The sequence below is a fragment of the Sarcophilus harrisii genome, chromosome 4, assembly GCF_902635505.1.
Source record: "Sarcophilus harrisii chromosome 4, mSarHar1.11, whole genome shotgun sequence".
Lineage (NCBI taxonomy): Eukaryota > Metazoa > Chordata > Mammalia > Dasyuromorphia > Dasyuridae > Sarcophilus > Sarcophilus harrisii.
In genome coordinates, this window is record NC_045429.1 from 62,509,139 (window position 1) to 62,524,563 (window position 15,425).

General features: G+C 37.2%; 1 protein-coding gene across 1 annotated transcript; it reads right to left on the reverse strand.

Moving 5' to 3' along the window:
* Positions 1-1,493: 1,493 nt before the first annotated feature.
* On the reverse strand, positions 1,494-5,534 carry MRPS14 (mitochondrial ribosomal protein S14). Its single transcript, XM_003767445.4, has 3 exons — positions 5,428-5,534; positions 3,614-3,772; positions 1,494-1,941 (listed from the first exon to the last, which is right to left on the reverse strand). The coding sequence occupies exons 1-3, from the start codon at positions 5,470-5,472 to the stop codon at positions 1,759-1,761; spliced, it is 387 nt and encodes a 128-aa protein (XP_003767493.1). The 5' UTR covers positions 5,473-5,534; the 3' UTR covers positions 1,494-1,758.
* Between the last annotated feature and the right edge of the window lie 9,891 nt (positions 5,535-15,425).

Sequence of the window (15,425 nt, forward strand, 5' to 3'; positions counted from 1 at the left end):
AGAAAAAACAACTAGCAATCTGTCTTTTTTGGGTTTGTGGGTTTTTTTTTTGTTTTTTTGGCATTCATCATTAAGTGCTAGAGATTATTTACAGAAGAGGAATATAACAGTAAAGGTTTTATCTAATTCCTTAGGACAATACTAGAAATTTCATGTAAAAATTCCTATTTCCTTAAGTTATAAATGGAAAGAAGGAAAGTAATTTACCTCAGGACAAAAAATTTCAACCCCTAAAATAGCAGTAAAAATACTAAGAACCTCCATCCCAACTTCTGCTTATTAAAAACTTAACTAAAACTGGATTAGATTGGGGTATTTCAGAAATGCTATTTAAATACAGTTCATATTCATTAAATACTTTTGATAGCAATTCTTTGAGCTAGATAATAGGACAAATGTTATCCTCATTCTACATATGGAAAAATAGCTATCAAATTGCCCAAATCCTCTCAGCCTCCTTCCCTCCTCTCTGCAGCCTCTGATGCTGTGGCTTAGGCTCTCCTTGATCTCTGTGCCTTCTTGCCCTCACTCTCCTGCTTCTCTACCCATCTGATTCTTGGCCAGCTAGCCGGAGGCGGCTTTGGAGTTCCAAAACTTGAATTAAATCCTACCTAGAGGCTGGATGGCCTTGGGCAAGTCCCTTGGCTTCCTCCTGTCCCTTTGCCTCTAGCTCCTTCCCTTTCTTTCCTTCGCTGACCTTCATCCCAGCCTACCCTCAGCACTGTTCTGGGCCTTCTTTTCCTCCTCCAAACTTTAGTGTTGGGATCTCATGAATTTCCATGGATTCAACTCTTTTTCATGTAGGTGATTTTTAGATCGATTTCTTTAGCCCCAACTGCCTATAAGAGGACAAACTGGCCGTCTCATGGACCTCTTAAATAGGTTCAGACCTTCATTATCTTTTCTCCACAAAACCCTTTCCTGCAAAGGGCTTCATCTTCCCTCGGGCATCCAGGCTTGAGACCTAGGGTTTTATCCTCAACTCTCTTTGCCCCCTGTACCAACCTGTCATTTCCACCTCTTTGCTGTGATCCTCGTGACCTCACGTATAGACGTCTCCTTGCTTCAGGATTGCTCCCCTTTTCCCCTCTTCTCTCCCACCTCCCCCTATTCTGGGGCCCATGTTCTCCTCTTTTGGCTATAGAGACTCAGCTAAATCCCACCTTCAGAAGCAGCCTTTCCGGACCTTCCTTAACCTGGGTGCCTTTTCTCAGAGTACCTCCAGCTGATCCCATCTGTCTTGTCTATATTTAGTTGTTTTTGTGTTGTCTCCCTCACTGAACTATGAGGTCCTTGGAAGAAAGGACTACTCCCTGCTGCCCTTTTCTGCATTCCCAGCAGTAAGGCGACACCTGGCACTGAATGTTTGTGGACCTGACTTGACTCCAGCTTCATGGGACCCACCACAGCTTGGACTCTTAAAAATTCAGGCAGCAAGGTTTTAGTCGACTTTTGCTTTAAATCAAGCAGAAATAACAAAACACAAACAATTCTTCACATCAAAAAAAAAAATTTTTTTTTTTTTACCAGAAATAACAAGTTCAGTGACCAGAAAGCAATTCAGGCACAGACCAAGTCCTTTACAGAGTTCTACAATACCAAGATTTTTCCCTGCTAAAAAATTCAGCTTAAGAAAAGTGGTTATCCTATGGCTACTGCTTACTGCTCATTCGTTTCCAGTGGGGGTCACAATCTTTAACATCAATGCCAAACACTCAAGTACGGGTCGTACTGCTGTTGTGGGGTGCCCAAGGCGATTCACCATATGGCTCTCTGGATCCCAGAAAGCTGCCCGTGATCAGCCAGATGCCGGAAGACGATCCGGCTCAGTCTCCAGCGCTTCTTCACACCCCGAGGTCGAGATGTCATGACGCAACGATTTCGTATCCTGACAGGACAGCTGTCCCTGGGAAGGGCCGCAATTTCTTGATCTGCTACTTCCTAGGGAAAAAAAGGCAGCATTATTGCATAGATCGTCATTCGTTATATTAGCAGTCTATGTGAATTCTCCGGCAGAGGGTCAACAAGCTTTTTCTTAGGCTTTTTAGGCATTGACTCAAATTCTCAAAAGATCTCAGAAATGAAAGGAACTTAGATGTCACCTAGTCCAGTCATCAAGAATCCCCCACTCCTGAGAAAGGGTCTTTTAGCCACTCTCCTGAGGCAACTCATTGCACTTATGAACAGTTCTAATTATGCAAAAGCTTTTCCTCACAATGAGTCTACACTTACCTCTGCAGCTTCTACATCTCACTGATGGGTTCCCAAGCTTGAACAGGTGGCCTCTACATCTGGTTCCATACAATGGAATCAAGAAAAAATCTAAATCTTTCTCCTGGATGAGAGCTCTTTAAATATTTTAGAGAAAAGACATCCTCCTCCTTCTCACCCCCTACCACCCTAGTCTTCTCAGTTAAATATCTCTTCAGCTGACTTGCACAGCGAAATACCAAATTTTTGAATCAAGCCCTCCTCTGAACATGTTTCAATCTGTCAGTGAATAGACTTTCTCAAAGTGGACAAAGCACTTCAGGTGTGCTCCAACCAAGAGAGAGTACAGTGCAGGTTAGTATCCCTCTTCAGTGCAGCCTAAGATGACATTTGGTTTTTTGGTTGTGATACTGGTGACTCAGAATGAGTTTGCAGTCTACTAAAGCTGATTCTTTTCTCTCTTAAATTCAATATATTAAAAAATTTAACTCTTTAACTTCCCCCCTTCCCTCTTATCTTTCCATCCTCCTCAGCTTTATCCTCAGCTTATCACTCTTTTTCACCCCCTGCATCCTATCTGTTGCTAACTTCTGTCATTTCTACTTTGTAGTACTTCCCTTCCTTTTTTCCTTCTGATGATGGCCCTCATTACTTCATGCATGGACTATTGAATAGTCTTTTCCACAATTAGTCTCCCTATCTCAAGTCTTTCTCCATTACACATAGTCATCAAAGTGATTTCCCTAAAGCACAAGTCTGCCCATGGTACCTTACTCAATAAATTCCAGTGGCTCCTTATTACTTGCAAGATCAAATGTAAAATTTTCCATTTGACTTTTAGAGTCTTTCATAATCCAGTCCCTTCCTACCTAACCTTTTATGTACTCTATGATCCAATGAGCATCTCTACCTCCTGATTTCCGTGAATTTCTTTCAGTCATAAATAAAACCCCACCCTTGATAAAGCTTTTTACAAAAGTTTAAAACACAGAGCCTGTCTTTATGTAATGTTTTTGAGGAGACAAAAAAGTTGTGTCAGATCTTTAGAGAACAATAAAGAGCAAATCAAAGATCATAGAGGAGATGACTGAGCCAAAGAAGGATATGGCTTTGAAAGGCAGACAGGAACTGTCATGGATATTGCCAGGTTGACTTCAAGTGATAAGCAAGGAATCCTCAAGTGGGCCTCCCAATTCAGCCCTCCAATTCTCTGTTTTAGACTAGCCACAAAAGTGTCTTTCACAGTGCTTTGCATCTAGTACATAGTTTATAAATACATGTTGGATAAAATGTCACAACAATTAAGATAATTTAAAATTATGGGTGAAGGGGCAGTTAAGTTTGAGGCCAGTTTTAAGAGAAATAGTTTGTATAATTTCTGAGATTAGAAAAATAAACTAACTTGGAGATCTTTTGGTAATATAGTGTTCTTTCTGAGGGAGTTGATCCGAAGCCTTTCATCTGCAAATTCAAAGGCCATCTTTCTTCTCTTTACATCACGCACCATTCTCCAGTCCACATAGTAACTTCGTATCTGTCCTGTACCTGAAAAAGGAACCATCTAATGATGGTCAAAGAAAAAAAAACAGACACAGTAAAACTGATGCTTTTTTCCTTGTCTTAATCATCTATTCCTTTTACAGCTTTTGTGAAATGTCACTTAAAGTTTCTAATTTGGTATCTATGTTTGTTCTGAAGGCGGCACCATACCAGGTGATGAGAGTAAAGAGAAAAATCAAACAATTTCTGCTCTCCTGAAGCAAGGGGGATATACAAGGGGAATCATGGGACATGGACTCCAAGAGATGTGTATCCTCTTTTGTATGCAAATTCCTTTGGTGAATGATGAGGCAATTCATTCATTCCACTCTTATCCTATGTGACTTTTCTCAATATTCTTCTCCCCAAAGTTCCCAATAAGTCCATCCAATATACTGGAAGTCTTACTCAATTTCTCCCAATATCATTGGATCACTCCAATTGACCACTTGTTATTCTTTGTTCTTGGCTTATGAGCAACCCACGTTCTCTTCCTCATATATTTCCTTAAAGTCCTTTATTTAATAAATATTTTTAAGCGGTTGCTATGCATAACAACAGAACTAGGTACTGAGAATACCAAAAAACCCAAAAGCAAAAACAACAAATTCTGCCCTAGGAACTGACTTCCCGCTGAGAGAAAGTAATGCATAGAGGCTAGGAAATACAAGAAAATTGAGGAGGAAAGAATATAATAACTGAGAGCATCAGCAAAGGTTCTGGAGAGGGATTTGTAGCTGAGCTGTGTCATTAAAAAAAAAAAAACCCTCAGAATTTAGACTTTAGAGATAAGGAGGGAAGCCTTGGAGGCACTGGGAGAGGAGAACATTGACTTTGGAGAAATATCAAGGGAGCCCGTGTGGCAAGAACACAAAACATGCGAAGGGAAGGCGTAGGAAATGTTTGAAAAGGTGAGCGTTCCCGGACTGCAGCGTCCAAATGCCCATCTTGGCTGTGCGACATCAGGCAAAGAATGTCCCTTCTCGGATTTTTCATTTTTAAAGCGAAGGGCTTAAAACAGTAGGAGATCGCTCTCTTCCAGCTGCTTTCTGCAGCTTTGGCAACCGGGAGAGAGCGGGGCTTGGAAGTCCCGAGCTACGCCCTCCTCCCGCATAAAATGGGGATAAGGGCGGGCGCTCCTCCGGGGGAGCCAGGCCGTAACAGCTGTCAATCACTCCGGAACCGCCCAACCGGATGGAGGGCCCCCGGGCGGGGGAGGGGGCGCGGGCCTGCAGCGCGTCATAAGCAAAGCCCGGGGGCACCCTTCCTCCAAGAGCGCCCCCACTCGCGGGCCCTGGGAACGTCTCGGAGGGATCGGACCGAGGTCAAGCGTGCTCAGACCCTGGGTCTGTGGTCTAACCGTCCCCTCGGCGGTAAAACGGAAGCCGAACCGGCGTCACTCACTACCTCCCCAGGCCGCTAGTAGCAACAGAAAACGCGCTTCCAAACCCTAAAAGCACCGTCTAAATGCCCGTTATTGGCTTTTCGTTCCTTCTTTTTTTACATCGACATCACTCTCCGGGGCGGTCGGCTCATTTGTCCAGTGACCTCGCGGGCTCTTCTGGCCCCCATCTACACTCTCTGCGCGCATCCCTCGGCTCCCCGGGGGGAGGCCCCGGGCCGGTCAGCTTCGGGGTCCCGAGAGCTGCCGGGGGACCCACTAAGAGCGCCACTGACCTGGCGCACGGACCGTAGCAGGGAACACAGCATGGAGGCCGCCATCTTGCCGGATGCGGGATTCAAAGGGGCGCAACTTTATTGACACGGAAGGAAGTGGGCGGGAAGCAGGGAGACGCGGGGAGGCGGGACCTCGGGCCGGGGCAGGGGGCGGAGACGGTGCGGTGAGCACTGAGCATGCGCCGGGAGGGTGAGCAGGGAGGGCGCGCGGCCTCGGCCCAGGATCCGCCTTTCTCGTGACGTCACGGCGCGGCCTCTTTCGCGTGAAGGTCAAGTTGGTCTCACCCGGCGGGGCGCGCTCTGCTGTAGGACCTGTGTGTGAAAAAGTAGTGCAGGGCGACCGTCGGTGACGTGAAAAATCAAAGGCGCCCTTCCTGCTTCTCCTTAGTGAAAAGCGCGCGCTGTTAAGCGCTGGGGACGCGGGGGAAAGCGAAATCCCGGTGCCCGCCCTTAATGAGCTTGCGTCCTAATGGCGGAGACCGGTGTAGCTGAATAAGGACCATTAAACGGTGTTAAAAACATAGCATGAAGCTGTTATATATGCTAATATATTATACTAATTTATTAATTATTGTATTATCATATTTAATGAAATTAATAAAATTATACTAAATAATTAATATATTAAGCTATATAACACTTAATACTAATTAAATAAAACTAATATAGTTAATAAAATAATATATTTAATTATATATAATAATATAACAATTATATATATATAATAACTAAATCTGTTGGAGCAGCCCATAGGTATAGAGTATGACTGGAGACAAATCATCTAACGCGCTTTCAGCCTCAGTGTCCTCATCTGAACAGTAGAGATAATAATAACTTCCCAGGGTGAGAACAAATAATTTGGAAACTACTTGTAATTAGTGTTTTATAGTTTTATATATAGTGTTTAATTGTAATTAGTGAATGGCACCCAGAAGCTGTGTTCCCAGTTCAAATGCTGCGTCAGATAATTAGCCCAGTGATCCTGGAAGTCTGATTAGTCATCTGTAAAGGACAAATAAAAAAATTTTTATAAATACTCTATAAATATATACATAAGTGTATAAATATGATATTATTATATAAATATGACAATATATTAAACGTAAACATAATATATAAAATATAAATACTGTAATATACATAAGTGTATAAATATGATATTATTATATAAATATGACAATATATTAAACGTAAACATAATATATAAAATATAAATACTGTAATATGCATAAGTGTATAAATATGATATTATTATATAAATATGACAATATATTAAACGTAAACATAATATATAAAATATAAATACTGTAATATGCATAAGTGTATAAATACGATGCTATTATATAAATATATAAATATGAAAATATATTAAATGTAAATATAATATATAAAATATAAATACTGTAATATACCTAAGTGTATAAATACGATGCTATTATATAAATATATAAATATGAAAATATATTAAATGTAAATATAATATATGAAATATAAATACTGTAATATACATAAGTGTATAAATATGATACTATTATATAAATATATAAATGACAATATATTAAACGTAAATATAATATATAAATATAAATACTGTGATATACATAAGTGTATAAATACGATACTATTATATAAATATGAAAATGTATTAAATGTAAATATAATATATAAATATAAATACTGTGATATACATAAGTGTATAAATACGATACTATTATATAAATATATAAATATGAAAATGTATTAAACGTAAATATAATATATAAAATATAAATACTGTAATATACCTAAGTGTATAAATACGATACTATTATATAAATATGAAAATATATTAAATGTAAATATAATATATAAATATAAATACTGTGATATACATAAGTATATAAATATGATACTATTATATAAATATATAAATATGAAAATATATTAAACGTAAATATAATATATAAACATAAATACTGTAATATACATAAGTGTATAAATATGATACTATTATAAATATATAAATATGAAAATATATTATATGTAAATATAATATATAAATTATAAATACTATAATATACACAAATGTATAAATACTATACTATTATATAAATATGAAAATATATTAAATGTAAATATAATATATAAAATATAAATACTATAATATACATAAGTGTATAAATACTATACTATTATATAAATATATAAATATGAAAATATATTAAACACAAATATAATATATAAAATATAAATACTATAATATACATAAGTATAAATACTATACTATTATATAAATATATAAATATGAAAATATATTAAATGTAAATATAATATATAAAATATAAATACTATAATACACATAAATATATAAATACTATTATCATTATCACAGAGTAAATTGAAGGTAATCTTATAGCTAAAGCTTTCTTCCTGTGGATTTTATTCTTTTTTGAAAAACTGGTTAATCTCAGTAGATTTACATGAATATCATAATCTCTATGAACAGTTATTTCCATTTCCTCTCTGTTAGTATGTAAGCTCCTCCAAGACAATTGTTTCTCCTTTCTTTTCATTCCAGGCTTACTCAGGATAGTGACTGGCACACAGTAAGTACCCACAATATGCCCAAGTCTGTGCAGGGAAATGGGGCAGATACCACAGAAGTAGAAGCTCTCACCCCTGCTCTCTGGAGTAGAGCTGCTAACTAGTGAGAAGGAAGAATGAAGAAAAGCAATATAAGGCAGCATAGTCTGTTAATTGGGCTGCTAATATCATTCTAAGAAACAGTCATGACCTATGAGAGAAGAGTATAAAAAGCCCAATCAAGAAATAGAAATGAACAAGAAAGAAGAGGAAAGGAGAATCTTTCAACACACAAGAAAATATTTATTGAGGAAGGACCTACAATGATAGGCAGGATGATGGGGATACAAGAAAAATGTTTCTTTCTCAGAAGGACACCTTACATTCTACCTTCTACTTCAGAGGTCCCAAAGGATGTTTTGGGACTTAAAAATTACAAAGATATGAAGAAATAATCCTCAGGTTTTATGTTTAAGGATTTCTATGTGTAGTACTTTATTTTAAAATATCTAGAGGTTATTTTACCCTTAATAGTCCTCTGATTCTTTTTAAGTTACCTATTTTCTTTTTCAGTTGCATAAAGGTAATAGATGATGAGCCTCTGGTTATATCCCCAGAGCCCTACATTTGGAGGAAGGGCCTTATTCAAATCCCTGCACAGCCTCTTATTATTTATATGACATACTGAGAAAAGCAAAAACCTGGTGCCTGCCCTCAAGGAGCTTACATTCTTTTCATCATCATTATTTTTTTAATTAAATGTATCTAGTATTCAATTTTTCTCCAGTTACACATAAATAAAAACAATTTTTAACATTTGTTTTTTAATTTTTTCTTTCTAAATTCTCTCCTTTCCCTATCTCAGTCCCACTGAAAAGACAAGCAGTTTGACATAGAATATAGAAGTGTGATCATGCAAAACATTTCCATAATATTTATGTTGTGAAAGAAAATACAGACAAACAAACAAAAAACCTCAAGAAAAATAAAGTAAAATATTTTATGCTTCAATCTGTATTCAGTCACCATCAGTTCTTTCTCTGGGTATGGATAGTATTTTTTCATTTTAATCCTTCAAGCTTCTTTTGGATCATTATATTACTAAGCATGACTGAGTAATTCACATCATCTCTTAATAGTGCTATTACTTTAAAACAATATATTTCACTTTGCATCAGCTTATGTAAGTCTTTCCAGGCTTTTCTGTTATAGCACAATAGTATTCTATTATAATCACATGTCACAGTTTATTCAGCCATTTCCCAATTTCCCATTGCCAATGGGCATCCCTTCAATTTCCAATTTGATGAAGGAGTTTACGTTCTAATGTCAAAAACCACATGTAAATTAATGACAAATATGGCAAGTAATTTTTCTGAATCTCAGTGTCCTCATTTTTAAAATCAGAGAGTAGGACTAGATGATCTCTAAGATGTCTTCCAAACCTAAATCTATAATGCTGCCATTCTCTTCAGAAGAGTTGAGCCCTAGCTAGAAAGTTGTCAGTCCTTTCCCCTTCCCCTCTTCTCTTCTTCATTTCTGTGTTATTTGCTCTTCTTGGACGAATTGATCCTTGCCCCTTTGTTCCCATGTGGATGGATAGCATTTCCTTAACAGCTTTTGGTTTTAGAGAAGATATTCCAATAAGTAGTTATGGTTATTTTTAATTGCTTTAAAATGGAAAGTAATAAATTATGACAATTTTATATTAGTGCAGCCTAGACATTGGGGTGGAAAAAATAGTCCAGATGGCAGGGTTTGAACCTACCATGTGATGTCTATATCCATCAAAGCTGACACATACATACCCCCATGTGCCTGGCTCTAACACTCCTTCCATATGCAGCTCCTCCCTACTGACCAGCAGCTGTTTTCCAAGAGAGGACACAATGTTCCTGCCTTTCCTCTCCCACATAAGAGATGGATGTGGTTTGGCCAAAAGTGAGAGATTCCTGGGAAAGAGGAAGAGCCTTTGGGTGGTCCATATGTGTTCAGTGCACGTTATTTGTATGTGGGGCCAATTTGATGGTGGTAGTGACTGTGAGGAGAAAACTGCACAGAAGGAGAAGGGTGGGGAAAGGAGAAGGGTAGGGAAAGGAAAAGAAAGCTGGAGAAGATAAAAATTACATCCAGTGGGAAGGGTGGGGAGAGGAGGGAAGATTTTCTTTTCCTTTGATCCCACAGTTGCAATTGGGAGAAATATAAAGATTGCATTTTATTTTTGTTCCTCAAATTAAGAGTCACTTATGTAATAAAGACTGCACCATGAGAAAATTTTATGCTCACTATAATATCACCAGATTGGCCATTTAGTTAGTTCCTTCCACTCAGACTCTGAGATGACGTATTATATATATGTAGGGGATGAGAAACATCTGTATTTTTTCATACATCTGGACCTATTAAACATCAATACCAGATGTGATTAACTTAGTAACTTGGCAATAAAGTGTGGAAAACACCTTTTTACTGCTAGCTACTGCTGCAGGAACTGACCTGTATGGCATAACAATTAGGCTCAGTCTTGTGCTATAGACACAAGTTTTATGGTTTGCACACAAGATGGTGCTGATGCTTCATCTGAGCTGAATGCCCCCCAAATGAGTTCTATTCAGTTTGTGAGGGCATTGTGTAAGGGAGGGAGGGAGAGGTGGAGGGAGGAAAGAAAGAAAGAAAAAGAGAGAGAAAGAGAGAGGGGGGGAGGAAGGGAGGGAGGGAGAAAGAAAAAGAGAAAGAAAGAAAGGAAGGAAGGAAGGAAAGAAAAAGAAAGAAAGAAAGAAAGAAGAAAGAAAAAGAAAGGAAGGAAAGAAAGGAAAGAAAGAAAGGAAGGAAGAAAGAAAAAGAAAGAAAGGAAAAGAAAGAAAGAAAGGAAGGAAGAAAGAAAGAAAGAAGGAAGGAAAAGAGAAGAGAAAAGGGAAGGAAGGAAAAAGGGAAACAAAGAAAATGGGTTTTTCCCCCTTTCTATTTGAAGTTGACATTTCTAACCCACCTCAAAAGGGAAAGTATTTGTGGTATTCTTTGTTCATTAGTTATAATAGTTTTGTCCAGACCCACCAGCACACTTCACACATTTGTGAGACTGCTCTTCCTTGGTTTAAAGTCATGGAGTAAAGGAATCTATTACCTTGACTACACTATCAGGTCAAGACAATGAGGAAGAGTGAGCACAAAAGTACCAGCTAACTCTTCCAATGGTTCCTTGACTTTTCTCAGGTTAGATCTCCGTGTGCCTGCCTTACAATCATGGGATCATAAAATTTATATATGAAAAGAACCATTCAATCAACCAACCAATCGAACAATCACAAAGTATTTATTTTATGTGCGAGGTTTTAAGGATGAAAATACAAAATAGAGAATAAACACTATTATCAAGAAATTTATATCCTAATTGAAGTCTGTCCTGCTACTCCCTTAATTTAAATTTAATTTAATTTAAAGATCAAGAAACAGAAGTTACTTGCCAGAGGTCATACAGAAAGCAAATGGCAAAACTGACATCAAGACCCATGTTCACCAGACTCTGGGTCTTAGAAAAAAGAATATGTTCTTTCATCCTTTCTAAGATGAGCCTCTTTTGTAAAAAAAATATGTCCCTCAAAGAGTCCTAGACTTGATGTCAGCACACCTAAATTCTATTTCTGGAATAGCCATTTAGTAGCTTTGTGTTCCTGAAGAGTCCCTTTAACCACTCCAAATCGCACTTTCCTTATTTGTAAACCAGAGAATATAACAGCTTCACTTTTTCTGTCCTAGAGATCAGAGGACATGAGGATCTGATGAATTCACATATGGGAAGCACTCTTGTTGTTTCTGCGCATTGTGTGAATGCAGTAACTGCTATGAATTATTATATTGTAAATCATTGAAGAACAGAGAGTGAGTTTTTTATTTCTCCACATCCAGGGCTTTTATATCACAGTACCTTGAAAACACCAGGCATTTAAATAAATGTTTTGAGGGATGGTGATGGTATTCAGAATACTTATTTTCAGCTCACCTCCTTCAGTACAAGTGGCAATGACTCACTGTTTTTCACTTAAATGAAATGTGTTTACCTATCAACTGTGGAAAGAGAATGACTGACTCCAAATCCTGTGCTAGGTCTGAGTTTCTTTCCCCCACACTTTTTTAGTCTTCTTTGTTACTGTTATTTTTATTATGAACATATTCTCTTCATATGTGTACACATGTATGCAGATGAATACCACCTCATAACTCCTAAAAATGAATTGTATATTTTGTTCTGGGGTTTGGGATTGGCTTCCTTTTTCATTGGGGATATACTTGCCAGCTTTCTTGTGGCTTAGACTGAAACACAGTGTTTCAAATTGACTTTACTGATGAGGAAACACCCACTTTCTGTTGCAATGCCTTTGACTGGTTTTCATTTGAACAAAACAAAACATTTAGTTTGTAGCCCAAGCTCTCCTCGTTGTGGGCTCCACAAAGTGATACCCAAGTTCAATGTACTCAATCTACTCTTTCAGCTGGCATTTAACTAAAACCATATATCATGAGCCCCATTCCAATCCTTTTCTCTAAAATCAAAACAAAAAGAAGCAAAACAAACAAACAGCCAAATTATATTACACCTTAACTTAAAGCAAAGGTATTTAGTTAAACATAGTACAAATATATATATGTAAGAAAAATCCTCTTATAAACACAGGGGCACATTTTCCCACAAATTCCTGTGCTATCACTGAGGGGAAAAATACAAAACAGAGTCTGCTTAACTTGCACTCCAAAGATTATATTCTATGTGGAACACTTGGCTGTACTGAAAGTTATATCCTATTACTTCCTATAAAGCTGTTTATGTCATTTGCTGATCTCTTGATGTTACTCGCTGGGCTGCTTTCTTATCTCTCTTATTTCAACTGTACTTTTATTGTCACTTGCTATTTCTCCATTGAATCACATCTACCAGATACTTTCACAAGGTATACTTCCAATTAATTTGTAAACTATCCAATAAACTCAGGATTATTATAACTCTTTTGTGAAGCAAATCTTAAATTGTACCTAGCCAACATAGCAGGATTTGTCCCTAAAGTCAAATCTGTATTTTGCACACAGTCATTTCTCATCACAAGCAACTCTTCCAAGCCCATTTGCTGTGTTGGTTGGGATAAGTAAGTTCTTTTCAACTCCTAACATATCTTCATCAGCTAACAACAGGACCAGCTAGACTATCCTGCACCGTGACTGAGAGGTCATAGAGGTGGCAACTTTTCCCCTACATTCCTACACACAACATCCAAATTTTTATTGAAAATGACTTTTTAGTTAATATTCCTTTTCTCTCTCTCTCTTTTTTGTCTCTGTCCTTTTGAAAATCTTACTCTAATGAAAACTCAAGTTGATCTCCAATTTCAGGAAGGGGAATTAGATGTATTGCAAGAGGTTGAGGCACCTAAGTTAATGATAGACACATCTAAGAAATTTCTACAAAGTAGATTAGGTAAATGCTCATGGTTCCAGATCAGAAGGTTCTAGTACTTATCATTGTTACTTATATAGCCATCTCTGGAAAACTCAAAGAAATAAAGCAGTGCAGATTTTTAATCTTTCTTGCTTACATGGTCCCTTATCAGTTTCTAGTTGAGGAGAGAAACAACAGTACTTCTCTCTTTTCATTTCCTCTTATAAAACATTTTTTCAATCCTTCTTTACAAGTTCCTATACAATCATAAAATTTTCTCCTTTTTTTTCATTTTTCATTTCAATGGAATCATTTAGAATAATAAGGGATTTTAAAGTTCACTCTAGATCAACTCTTTGAAACATAAGTTAACTGTATTAGCATATAAGGGAAACTGCTAAGGTTCTATGTACAGATAAAACCCCAATCCATAATGAATTTGGCTGGTTGCTGATTACATTAATCTAAATTAATTTTGTCCCGATTTTCCAGGAATAGGAGTAGTAAAAAATTGTATATGAGGGTATTTTGCTTTTATTTCTTTATAAATTCAACTACAGCAGGCATCTAATTGTAGCACTGTTTTTTATTGTGTTATTTGTGTTTGTTTTTCCTTCTGAATTGATACAAATAGTAGGGATATTAACCATGTCTTATACATGTGTTTTATTATCCATGGTGCTCAGCTTTGTATTCAGTATAAGATGTTCAGGAAAAAATTTTGTTTAATAAATTGATTTACAAGTTTAAATTCCTGTGGGTGTTCCAAGGGCCTGTCTCTGGCCTTCTCTTTTCCCTCTATACTGTCACACTTGGTGATCTCATCAGCTCCCATGGATCTAATTATAATCTCTCTTCAGATGAATCTCAGATTTTTTAGTCCCAATCTGACCTCTACTCTGATCTCTATTCATATCACCAATTGTCTGATGGACATCTTGACTCAGCTGTCTCAAAATTGAACTCATCATGTCTGAAACTAAACTCATCCTCTCTCCTCCAAGGCTTTTTCCCCTTCCAGATTACCTTTTTTACTGTTGTAGAGGGTACTACTATCCTTCTAGTGACCCAGTATCATAAACTAGACGTCAATCTCAACTCCTCCTTCTTCTTACCCCTCCAATCTGTTGCCAAGGCATGTTGATTTTTACCTTAATATGATATTTCCTGTAAATGTTCTTCTTTCTGATCATACAGTTGCCATCCTACTGCAGTTTTCTCATCTTTTCACTCCTGAACTTTTACAAAAGCTTTTTAGGTGGGCTCCCCATTGCTAGTACATTCTCTCTGAGATTACCTCCAGTTTACTCTGTATATATTTTGTATGTATATAATTTTTAGCATGTTGATTCTCCCATTAAAATTAGGGCAGAGACTATTTTTTGATTTTCTTGTATTCCCAGTAGCCTGTCATATAATAAATGCTAAATAAATATTCTTTGACTTGCTGACTTCTTTGGCTATGAGCTTTCTAGAATATAGTATGTTTCTCTTTTCCTTTCCCTTGATATAATTCATAGATATATAGATCTTGCCCCTCTCACTTAATGAAGAAAGAGATAAAAACAAAAATAAATTGGAGGGGAGAAGGAATTCTAAATGTACAACTCATAGACTTAGAGCTGAAAGGGACCCTAAGAATCTATCAAATCTAAACTCTTTATTTTACAGATGAAGAAAGTGAGCAAAGGCAGTGCCAGTAAGTAGACAAGATTTGTAGCTGGATCTTCTTCACTTAAAATTTGCTGCCCTATGCATTGTCATGCTGCTTCTCACTCCCCAGAATACAAAGGGGACCATGGGTTCTTTAACACCAGATACCACCTTGATAAGACAACAAATACTTTTTATTTTCATTCATTCATTTATTTATTTTTTGCTGAGGCATTTGGGGTTAAGTGACTTGCCCAGGGTCACACAGCTAGAAAGAGTTAAGTGTCTGAGCCCAGATCTGAACTCTGGTTGTCCTGACTTCAGGGCTGGTGCTCTATCCATTGTGCCACCTAGC

Excerpts from the sequence above, each read along its gene's own strand:
- MRPS14 (XM_003767445.4), bottom strand. The coding sequence starts at position 5,472 with ATGGCGGCCTCCATGCTGTGTTCCCTGCTACGGTCCGTGCGCCAG. Across the intron at positions 3,773-5,427 it reads TGCTACGGTCCGTGCGCCAG|ATGGTTCCTTTTTCAGGTAC; the intron begins GTCAGTGGCGCT and ends GACCATCATTAG. Across the intron at positions 1,942-3,613 it reads TATTACCAAAAGATCTCCAA|GAAGTAGCAGATCAAGAAAT; the intron begins GTTAGTTTATTT and ends TTTTTTCCCTAG.